The sequence below is a fragment of the Limulus polyphemus genome, unplaced genomic scaffold (genome assembly GCF_000517525.1).
Source record: "Limulus polyphemus unplaced genomic scaffold, Limulus_polyphemus-2.1.2 Scaffold3224, whole genome shotgun sequence".
NCBI lineage: Eukaryota > Metazoa > Arthropoda > Merostomata > Xiphosura > Limulidae > Limulus > Limulus polyphemus.
Window position 1 is genome coordinate 23,268 of NW_013668834.1, and position 12,389 is coordinate 35,656.

Here is a 12,389-nt window from a genome sequence, read left to right on the forward strand (position 1 = left end):
TTTCTTTATCTGGTTACAGTGTAGAGAGCCTGTTTCTTTATCTGGTTACAGTGTAGAGAGCCTGTTTCTTTATCTGGTTACAGTGTAGAGAGCCTGTTTCTTTATCTGATTACAGTGTAGAGAGCCTGTTTCTTTATCTGGTTACAGTGTAGAGAGCCTGTTTCTTTATCTGGTTACAGTGTAGAGAGCCTGTTTCTTTATCTGATTACAGTGTTAGAGAAATTATAAACTTATTCCTATTAGCAACTTCATTTATTTTCAAATCTCAGTTCCATTAACTGGACTTAGAACGCGTAGATTTAGTAGTTTATTTCATTCTATACACTGATCGATCTGACTACTAATCTGTATTACGTACTAAAGCAACAGTTTGTTATTTGATGCTTTTAAAGACAAAATTGTACGTAATAAAACGGATACCACGTTGTAGATAGTCAGAAAAATAGATTGGCCAGGTTGCATTAGGGTAAGGTAAAATTTATTGGTTTATGGCCAGACAGGGGATGTTTATAAAGTTCTTATCATATGTTAAATATTCAGACAATAATTTGCTGTGTTAATAGGGCGTAGTTACTGAAATAACTGGATTTAGTTCTAATCTAATTTTGATTGTGTTTACTCTTCACGATCTCAATCAACGAGCGAGGAAACTCATGTAGAATCAGTTTATTAAAAGAAATTATTGCAAGTTTAATGAGGTCAGATTATACTATGTTTTAAAAGCTTTTTGTTGTTGCTCCTTTGTCGATGTTTTTATAAACCAATTGCACGTGGTGACGGACCACCAATTAAACACCGTATAAACAGAAGTTGATTCATTTGTGATCAATGAAGAATAATTTATAAATGATTGAAGACTGGCCGTTAGACAAGCCATCATTAATGGAGAATGTTGATTGAGTGTTTGTCTTGTTGCCAAGATTGATCGACTAATCGTTTGATAGATTGCTAAATAAGGGTCGTTGTTTGGACATTTGGAGGGACAACCCAGTATCTGTTTGGTTGGTAATATATTATTCGTCTCCGAAAGTTGCAGTTTTAGCGCTAATAATTGGCAAAGCATTGGAAATCAGTGGGTCTAATATCTGTGACTGTAAATGTATTTTTTCCCTTAACGCTAATAGTTGGCAAAGCATTGGAAATCAGTGGGTCTAATATCTGTGACTGTAAATGTATTTTTTCCCTTAACGCTAATAGTTGGCAAAGCATTGGAAATCAGTGGGTCTAATATCTGTGACTGTAAATGTATTTTTTCCCTTAACGCTAATAGTTGGCAAAGCATTGGAAATCAGTGGGTCTAATATCTGTGACTGTAAATGTATTTTTTCCCTTAACGCTAATAGTTGGCAAAGCATTGGAAATCAGTGGGTGTAATATTTGTGACTGTAAATGTTTTTTTCTTTTTCTTAACGCTAATAGTTGGCAAAGCATTGGAAATCAGTGGGTCTAATATCTGTGACTGTAAATGTTTTTTTTCTTTTTCTTAACGCTAATAGTTGGCAAAGCATTGGAAATCAGTGAGTCTAATATTTGTGACTGTAATTTTGTTTTTCATTTTCCTTTTAATTTGTTTACTACAGGTGTCATTAGAATATTGAACAAAGACCTCCTGGGCAGTAAGTGAGTTGTGGGAGACAAAGAAGATATATTTTTAAAGCTGGTAAATCCGTGATGAACAAGCTAAGAGAATATGCACATAAAAAAGACGCAATTTAACAAAATCATCCTTAAAAATGGAATATATAAATACAGTTGGTGTAAAACTGAAATATTATCTTATTACAAGTTACATCTTTTACAGCAAGGAAGATTATTTTTAAAACAGTTACGACGTTTCGATCACTGGTGCGATCATTCTGAAGTACACAAGTTTTCGCACCAGTGATCGAAACGTCATAACTGTTCTAAAAGTAGTCTTCCTTTCTGTAAAAGCTGTAACTTATAATAAAATAATACTTAACCAGTAAGTAAACTGAAATAGTTGAATCTATAGCTACAATAACAAGTATGTCGTATCCTGAGTTACATAATTATTGTTACTGTTGTACTGTGTAGCGTAGTACATAATTATTGTTACTGTTGTACTGTGTAGCGTAGTACATAATTATTGTTAATGTTGTACTGTGTAGCGTAGTACATAATTATTGTTAATGTTGTACTGTGTAACGCAGTACATAATTATTGTTAATGCTGTACTGTGTAACATAATACATAATTATTGTTAATGTTGTACTGTGTAGCGTAGTACATAATTATTGTTAATGTTGTACTGTGTAACGTAGTACATAATTATTGTTAATGTTGTACTGTGTAGCGTAGTACATAATTATTGTCAATGTTGTACTGTGTAACGCAGTACATAATTATTGTTAATTTTGTACTGTGTAACATAGTACATAATTATTGTTAATGTTGTACTGTGTAACGTAGTACATAATTATTGTTAATGTTGTACTGTGTAGCGTAATGTAACACTATTGTCAACATTAGACTGTGCAATGTAATGTAACTATTGTCAATATTGTACTGTACAATGTAATGTTATTATTGTTTAGTGTATAATTATTGTTGACTGTCCCGTGTAGTGTGACACCCGATGGGACAGCGGTTAGTCTACGGACTTATAACGCTAAATTCCGGGGTTCGATTCTCCGCGGTGAACACAGAAGATAGTCTAATATGGCTCTGAAGCAAACATACAAACAAACCTGTGTAGTGAATTAAATAGTTGTTAAAATTATGTACAAAACTGTAGTTATCACAGTGTCGTAGGATGTACAGATGATGATCATATCATACAGTGTCGTAGGATGTACTTTAGTATATTATGCTGTTTATATGGACGTGTACATGTATTTTATATCACGCTGTGCAGAAAGATGTGTAGATATACTTTCATGTATTTTATTGTGTCTAACGATGTTTACATCCTACTGTGTAGTAGGTTGTATAGACACTGTTAACATCATACCGTGTAGTAGGATGAATATATATGCTGTTAACATCATACTGTGCAGTGGGATTTATTACTGCAGTTCATATGAGCACCCTTAGAACATAGCTTTTTTTTTTTTTACAACTGTTGTTATGTGATGTGATTTTCGCCATCGCTCATCAAACCTCTTTATAGTCTTATAAAATAAACGTTTTTGACACATTTGTCCTTGAAGTTGACTTTACTGACCATGCCCACACATTGTAATAATCATACCTAAACGTGCCGAGCCAGATCGAAGCAGAGATAACGGTAATGATGGGGTTCAGCGCTAAATGAACTAAAGCAGCTGTTTCTTGTGACGTGACCCTTTGTTGGAGCTGATCTTGATGCGCAAGGGGGGGAGTCACTGTTTTCAGTCTTACTTTCACCCACTTTCACGATTATTTTGAAGTTAGTGTACAGCGACTGTATACAGAATGTTGTTTTAACTCACTTCTTTCACCAAAAAAAATATTTAAAAAGTATATCATTCAAAGCTGGCCTTGCACGATCCTTTGAAAACATATTTGCGTCTTATTTTTCTTTATGACGACTGTCTTGTGATACGTGGTTAAGGTTTAGAGTCTAGACCTCTTACGGAGACACAAGAACGATAATATTAACACGTTTATTTTATCCAGTGATTAGGACATAGAAAAAAATACGTAATTTATTAAACATGAGTAGATAAATACGTCATATTATGATATATCTCATAACAAAGTAAATATGTTGTATTTACTTTTGTGCGCCCTCTAGAGAGAGAAAAGTATTGCTATATATATGTGTGTTTTTAATAATCAAATATATGATTGATACGCATCATTTACATAATTATAGTTGCAGAAAATGCATTACAATATGTGGGTGTTGTTTGTAAAGATATATATATATACTATTAATCTTTAAGAATGTAATTATATTAATATCTACATTTATAAATTTCCTGTTTACCACGCTTATATGTACGGACTACCACATCTGGTTGATAAAGAAGTACAAAAGCTAAACTAAACGCGTGAACGAAGGAAGATGAAACTAAGAAACTGGTAACAACTAAGACGGCTTAAACTAAGGTTAAAAACTGAGACGGGTTAAAAATTAAGACATGCAAAAAACCAAGACGGGTAAAAACTAAGCCGGGTTAAAAATTAAGAGAGATTAAAATCTAAAAGGAGTTAAAAACTAAGAGAGGTTAAAACTAAGGTTAAAAACTGAGACGGGTTAAACACTAAAACAGGTTAAAAATTAAGAGAGGTTAAAACCTAAAAGGGGTTAAAAATTAAGAGAGGATTGGGGTTATTTAAACAGACAAGTAAAATAGAACTGGGGATTATTTTAACAGATTAGTAAAACAACTGAAGTTATTAAACAGTTAAAAACTAAATCAGCACCGCGAATTATATAAACGGACTGGTGAAAATTAAAACGGGACTTGAGATTATTTTACCAGTATGGTAAAACTACAACAGGACCAGAGATTACTGAAAGAGACTGGTAAAAATAAGATAGAATTTGAGGTTATATAAATAGGCTCCTAAAATTAATAGAGGACTGGCGATTATTTAAACAGACTGGGGAAAAATGGTAGGTTATTTAAACAGATTGGTAAAAGTTAAGACAGGACTAGAAGTTATTTAAACCATCTATTAAAAACTAAACAGTAGTGAAGATTATTTCAACAGGCTAGTAACAACTTAAACAGGACTGGAGTTTATTTAAACAGACTGGTAAGAACTAAAACAAGCCTGGAGATTATTTAAACAGACTGGCAAGAACTAAAATAGAGCTGGAGATTATTTAAACAGACTGGTAAGAACTAAAACAAGCCTGGAGATTATTTAAACAGACTGGCAAGAACTAAAATAGAGCTGGAGATTATTTAAACAGACTGGTAAGAACTGAAATAGGGCTGGAAATTATTTAAACAGACTGGTAAGAGCTGAAATAGGGCTGGAGATTATTTAAACAGTGTGGTTTGAATTTGGAGCAAATCTACACGAGAGCTATCTGCGCTAGCCGTCTCTAATTTAGCAGTAAAAGACTGGAGGGAAGGCAGCTATTCACCACCACCCACCGCTAACTCTTGAGCTACTCTTTTACCAACGAATAGTGGGATTGACCGTCACATTATAACGTCTTCACGGCTGAAGGGGCAAGCATGTTTGATGGGACGGGAATTCGAACCCGCAGATTGCGAGTCGAGCGCCTTAACCACCTGGCCATGCCAGACTTTATTTAAACAGACACATAAAACTAATGCAGGCCTTCGGGTTATTTAAGCAAACTGGTAATAACTAAAATAGGACTGGGGATTAAACAGACTGGCCATAAAAGAAACGTATTACACTCACAGACACACACACACTTATATTTACTAAATTGTTAGTCCTCCGTTGGGACAGCGGTAAGTTTACGAACTTACAACACTATAATCCGGGGTTCGATTCATCGTGGATACAGCAGTATTGTATGTTGGGGTTTTGCTTTAAAATAAACAAGTAAACTAAATCGTTAAAATATATAAAATAAAATGTTAAATAACTTGAGCCGTCTTTTTTTATCAAGTACCATTTAACACTTGCTATAAATTTAGTTAGACTGAAAACAAATTCTTAAGCTCCAAGTTTTAGTGTGAAATCTTAGTGGGCAACATACTCACTCGGTTGTTATGGAGGTAAGTGGAAGGTGGTAATGTCTGTTTCTGCATTTCAGTGTTCTTGCTTGCGCCTGCGCGATTTGCACTACCTAACCGGTTTACATATTTTGATCAAAATATAAACGAGGCCACTATATATCCATATTTACTACCGCAAGAATGCTCTAGTCCGGGTCACAATCTGCCAAAAATACATCAATTTTATAACTTTAAACTTACATTTAAATATAGCTTGAATAACAACAACACCAATAAAGGTAGACTCAACCAGAGTATTAACGTAACAGAGAATGAAAAAACAACACAACTAAATTAACCTTAAATAGTGGCAAAACATTCATTTTAATTCATAACAACCCACATCTGCTACAAAGCTCCACAAAGGGCTATCTACGCAATAACCGTCCCTAAGGGAAGGCAACTAGCAAACAGCACTCTCCGTCAACTCTTATGTGACCGAATTATGGGATTTGACCGCTACTTTTATAATGCAACCATGAGTCCAAAGTGTGGGGCCAGGCGTGGCCTACTGGTTAACGTGCTGTACTGTAGATCCGATGAATCCGACTGTAAATCCAAAGTGCGGAAAGAGATTTTGAGACAACAGGACGCAAACCATGAATCTCCGGATTCGCAGTCCGGGCAAGCTAACCGCTGATAAATCTCGCCACCAAATTACACAAATGACAGATGAGCTTACAGATAGTCAAGGCTGCCCCCCAGTGGCACAGCGGTATGTCTGCGGATTTACAATGCTAGAAACCGGGTTCCGATACCCGTGGTGGGCAGAGAACAGATAGCCCATTGTGTAGATTTGTGCTTAATTACAAACACACAAACGTTAGTTATCCTTGCTATGCAGACAGAAAGCAAGTTCTTCTATAAATTCAGTTGTTAGTCTTCATATAAGTATATTCCGTGATTTATTAGAACTTCATCAGTTTTAAAGTTTATGAATGGTTGCTTAGTTTGATGTAATATTACAAGTGTATATTTATTCTGTATAACTAAATAGCGGTTACAATAATTAATTTTTCGTTCATTTTCAAAACAGGAGTCGGGATTGTATTGATTACAGTTAGCGGAATCGCGATGAAACTGACGTCGCAAGACGCCCCCTCGTGTCGAGCGATGTTAGGCATACAGTCAGACAATCCAGAGCCTAACAGAAGGTTTGTGCCTCGAGTGCCACCTTACGGACGACCACATCACCCTTACGGAGGTTGGTATAGACGATATTTTCAGAGTACGCCTCGTCTGTACAGCTACTTATACAAACTCTTTTATTACCTCACACAATAAGTAAATGAACATTTAGCGCCTAAGAAGAAGAAAAAAAAAGGCTTAGAGTCTGTTTCTAGTTATGCACAAAGCCACACTAAGAACTATCGAAAATATGATTTAGTCTATCATTTCTAAATTAGGTACGGCTAGCGCAGATAGCCCTCAAGTAGCTCTGCGCGAAAATTACAAAAAAAAAACAACAACAACCAAACATCATGGAAGAATACTGTTTCGTCAAACGTATAGACCGTGTAAGACATCCACGGCCAAATGCAACAATATAGTTTTAGGAGTTTGATCTCCTCCAGCTTAGCACCCATTCGGTTTGAAGGTGAAAAGATTTCATGGATATTACCTAAAAAAACATTTTTTCGTTATCACGGTCAAAGGGCATTTTTTTGTAATTAATTCATTAATAATGAAGAAGTTCAGCCTTCGAGTTTCTGTAGTTGTGACTGAACTAATATGTGAGCTTGTTCTGTGGGAAGTAATGATACTGTGTGGGAAGTCACGTGCTCCCTTTTTAATCTGTCAACCAGGGTTAGCTAGCGTTCTTATTAATTACAACTACGACCAACGTGGCACTGAAATTAACTTGAAATTTATCCTTATTTTAACTATTATTAATGTGATTATGATGTGCAATCCCTATAGTAATCTCTTGGAAGTAATTACACACAATTAATTTCTCTAAGTGTTCGTAATAATTTATGAGCTTCATTATAGATTAAACCTTATCCCAATCTGACAAGAACAATTACAATATTTCTGACACTGTTTAAATATGTTTCTGCTAATTTAAAGATATAAAACGACTACTTATCTTTTAATTAATTCATTACGAAGTGTTTCTCAGATAATTTTGTTTTAAAAAAATGTATTATACGCTTAAGACAGTCGTTACATTGGAAAATTAAACTTTCCATACTACAAGCAGATTCATGTAAGACATTTTACAAACGTCTGTATAATCTTCATACTTCTTTTCCAACTTGTAGCTATGATGTATCCAGAATTCCAACATCGCCCTCCACCTCCTTCCTACCAAGCTTCCATGCAAGAATATCGTTTAAGACTGCTGCTCCTCGATCGTCAACAGGGGGCGTTATCTTCTTCGCTATCACCAGTGTCCCCGCCCCCTACGTATCGTTCACACCCTAGTAGCACTTTGCAGAGGTAAGGCAATTTTTCTTTCTTTCTTTTTACTAATACAGATAACTTATAGCATGAAACATAGTTTTCGAATGTATAGCAAATAAAACTAACATTTAAAATATATATGATATTTATCCTTTTTTTAAGTCTAAAGAATACAATATTACTATTTATTACATCTTAATATTTGGTTTGTTTTCACAACAACAAAAAGTAGCGTTTAAAACTCATATAAGATAACTAAAAACTGTTTGAACAATTGCTTTAATTATTCACATATTCAATAACTTCTGGTCAAAGTAACTACACACATAGATTAGAAGTGAAATGAATATTATCTTAATATATCATACATTCTCACTTATACGATTAGAATGCACTGATTTATCAATGGAATATTCTTGCTGTTAGCGATATTTTCGTCCGTAATTCCATTAATATATTAAACGTTGTAACCAACAGTTTTAATGAGAATAACATCAATGGGAGAATATAACTTGATTAGCTGGTACTTTCAGACACAAAACTAGCTTTTTAAAAAAAAACTGATTAAATATATTTCAATAAGAAAAAGGTTTGTGACAAGGTAACCACAAAGCTTGTCATATAGTCTGAACAACAGCTTATAAAATTTAAATTTTTTAGACTCAGTTCCAAGCTTTTTTTAAAAAAAAGAGTAGTAATGGTAAAGAAGATACCCACCTAAGATTATAACAATTTTTAAAGGCACAGGAATAAAAAGCTGTGAATTATAAAAAAAAAATAGGTGTAATTTGAGGAGTACAAGAAATGTAGTTTGTTATTTTGTCATTACAAAAATAGAATATAATTATAACATTTTTAATAGGCAGCCGTTGAACTTGGCGGAACGAGAGTGCAGCCGACCTCCAAGTTACCGCTCGCGAGCCAGTTCTGGTGCGGCGCTACGAGCGAGTTCGGACACATTGGAATCTCGTCGAAACGATACTCTTCACGAGAATGGTGGTTCACGAAATCATACTAGTCACAGCCGTAACGCATCCCTAACTTTAAGTTTTCTATCTCATGAATCTCTTTTTGTAGACTCCAACCACTCCCGTCCAACAGACTTAACCCAGTCCAGTCAGGCCGCGCCGCTCACGTCACCTAGTGATGGCAGTAGAAGCAGTGAAACCGATGAAAGTCTCGTATTACAAAGAGAAACTCAGATAAAAACTTACCGAACGACGTTGAGCAATAACCCACAGAATGTTCGAAAGAATAACGATATCCACAGGGTAACTATAGTGCAAACTACTGATTCTTCACACGTGGTAAACCAAGATGCTGTGGTTGTTTCGGTGAATGGACAAACACGGAGAACTTTAGTGTCGCCATCTACCGGCAATCAGGGAGAGGTAGAAATTCTTGCGCACGTATAATATTACATACCGAAAAGTTTCAGCATACAAACTCAGGCTGCGTAGCTTGTTTTTATTTCAATATTTTTGTATTTAAAAGTTTTCTATTATAATAATAAATAATATCATATCTATCATGTGTAAGTTATATTAGAAAGTTGATAAAACAAAGATACGACCCCTACTATCCGGTTACTTCATCGACATATATTTTCGATAAAGCTAACTAACTGCTAAATATAACTTTATTAAACTTAAAAAACAACCCTATCCCATATATTGACACAATTTTGAAATGCGCCTTGGTATTGTGGGTTCTCCCGTTTCAAAGTTTAATTCAAAATTATTAGTTTCCTTTTGAAAGAGTTGGGTGTAGAATGCTCTTTATAAACTTCCTAAATTGTAAGTCTTAAGAAAAGTTAATCTTTATGTTACAATGATATTTTTAACCGTCGAATTCATGATTTCTATTCAGCAAATGTTGATACGTTCTTATGTTTGGAAATTATTTCAGAGTTTACCAGATAATGTACATTTTAGCCAATCAAATTCATTAATATATATATATTACGAACCGTGATGTCTATTCGAGCGTTTATCTGTCTCCCGTTTGAAAAGCTGCGCACACATGCAAAGTTCAACATTCACTTTTGAAATGACGGGAGAACAGGCATGAATAATGTTGATGCCAAATTGTATTTCGCAAGCAGGATATTCTACACTAAATGGTCAGGAATTAATCACATTATCATTCAAATTTCAAAATGTGACGTAACTTAAAGAATAAAAATATAGATTTACCGTATGTTATTGTTGAGCGGCTCTTAGCATGACTGAAATGCTCAACAATTACTTTTTGCGGTGGGCGCTGTAAGTAGCTCAGAGCTTTGGCTCTGAGTGAAACCAAGAGTGCAACACATTTAACATTTTTAAAGTAAATGAAAATTTGATATTGATGGATTGACTTAAACTTTTCCCGTCACTAAGAACGGGTAGTTTGTTTGTATGGAATAATATTAATTCCTTACACATAAATATAAGCTAAGAAAGAATATTTTATGTGCTGCCATCTAGTGAAGCTTGTTGAAAGCATCTCAGAAATGTAAATTTGTAAAATTGGGAACGAACTAGCACTTATAAGTTATAATTCCGTAAAGTTTTTCTCCCTCCTTTGTGAACGACAAGCTTGGCCTATCTAAACTAGTCACTTTTTTTTACGTTTTGCCATTTTAAAATCATTTCTGCATTATTATGTTGGTGTGTTCTTACTGTTATTTATGTATTTGCACAAAATATTTCTTTAAATGGTAAGGAAATCGAGGGTATGATAAAGTTGGGCTCAAACAGATGTTTTCCTTTGAAAGAAATACACAAATATTGCTTCAACTGCACAAGAAAAAGTTAAAGTTTCCATTTTATTCATCAGGCTGTTAACAACAGTTCTAACTGGGTTTCTACTGTATTACAAAAACTTATGAAAGTAACGAACTTAATAATATATCAATCACGCTATATCAAGGTTTATGATTTTTTAACATAAAACATACTTATTTTAGTACAATGTTAAAGCATTTTTCGCCACTTACTCGGTAATATACCACGAAAATCGTAAGAAAAGTTATTGTTAGATGGCAGCACAAACTTTTTCAATCCATGTGGTTCAACGTTAAGCCTTAAGGCCTATATTGCTAAAATTGGGTTTTGATACCCATGGTGGGCACAGTATAGATAGCCCTAGTGTAGCTTTGCGCTTAACAACGAACAAACAAAATTAACGATTATCAAAATTGTTTAAAAATAATTAATCGACTTTGAATACTTAAGAAAAAAAACCAATAATTGAAAAATAATGTTCTTATATTATCAACTACGAAAGGCTGTACAGTAAACAATTAAAATGTAAGACTGATTTTCAAAATAGTTTCTTTGCACGTAAAATATCAAGTCAACGTTGGTGAATGTGTATCTTGAAGTTAGTTTCTCATTTTCAGTTTCTTATTGGGGAATGCAAAGCCAATATTATTTTTCGAATTTAAAGATTAATAGTACAGGCCCTTTGGTGATAAGTTCTCAACCAAATGCTAATAAACGTTCGCTTATTAAGGTTCGTTCATACAACCGATAAGTATTCACTAGAGAACAGAATATTATTATTTGAATATACATATGTACAGGGTCTGGCCACTTTATTAGGAACTATACCTAATCACGTATTGGGCTACCCTTTCCCGAATAATAGCCCTTATATGATGTGGCATAGAACCCTAAAGGTGCTGGAAGGTGTCCCAATGGAGTTACAGGTACGAAATTTTGGGTAGTACCGGAGCTATGATGGATGGGCAGGAGTTGTAATGAGCCTTGGAAACAAATTACAGAAAACAAAAAACAAAAGGGCTTCTTTGAAGTTTTCATACAAATCTTCCGCTGGGGGATGAGTGGGTAGGCCACCGTTAGCTCAGATGGATGGACAGGAGGTGTAATGAGCCTTGGAAACAAATTACAGAAAACTAAAAACAAAAGCGCTTCTTTGAAGTTTTCATACAAATCCCCAGCTGGGTGATGAGTGGGCAGGCCACCATTAGCTCAGGTATGCCAATGAGATGTCCTGAAGATTTTCCTCATTCAGTAATTGATATTATATGCAATTCATGGGATGATGTAGGCAGAAGATAGTGATGGTGAATGTGTCTTTCAAGTTCATCCCACAGATGCTTAAATTGATAGAGATCCAGGGATTGTAGTGGCCATGAGAGATTCCTGAAGTCTCCACCATGTTCCTCAAACTATGCATGCACAATCTGAGCACAGTGGACGGGAGCATAATCATCATGGAAATGTTTGTCCCTCTCAGGGTATGCATTTAATGAGAAATGATGCTGAAGTAAGCTGTGGCATTCATATTGCTTTCTAAAAGGACCAAGGATAGATACGTCAG

The 12,389-nt window shown here is 34.7% G+C and overlaps 1 protein-coding gene across 1 annotated transcript in view; it reads left to right on the top strand.

Moving 5' to 3' along the window:
- Positions 1 to 9,588, top strand: part of LOC106468923 — a 30,511-nt gene extending 20,923 nt beyond the window's left edge. The window contains exons 2-4 of the mRNA XM_013929375.2: positions 6,691 to 6,858; positions 7,919 to 8,096; positions 8,923 to 9,588. Coding sequence (XP_013784829.1) covers positions 6,691 to 6,858; positions 7,919 to 8,096; positions 8,923 to 9,475 — 899 coding nt within the window. The 3' untranslated portion in view covers positions 9,476 to 9,588. The remainder of the gene's footprint in view (positions 1 to 6,690; positions 6,859 to 7,918; positions 8,097 to 8,922) is intronic.
- The last annotated feature ends 2,801 nt before the right edge of the window (positions 9,589 to 12,389 follow it).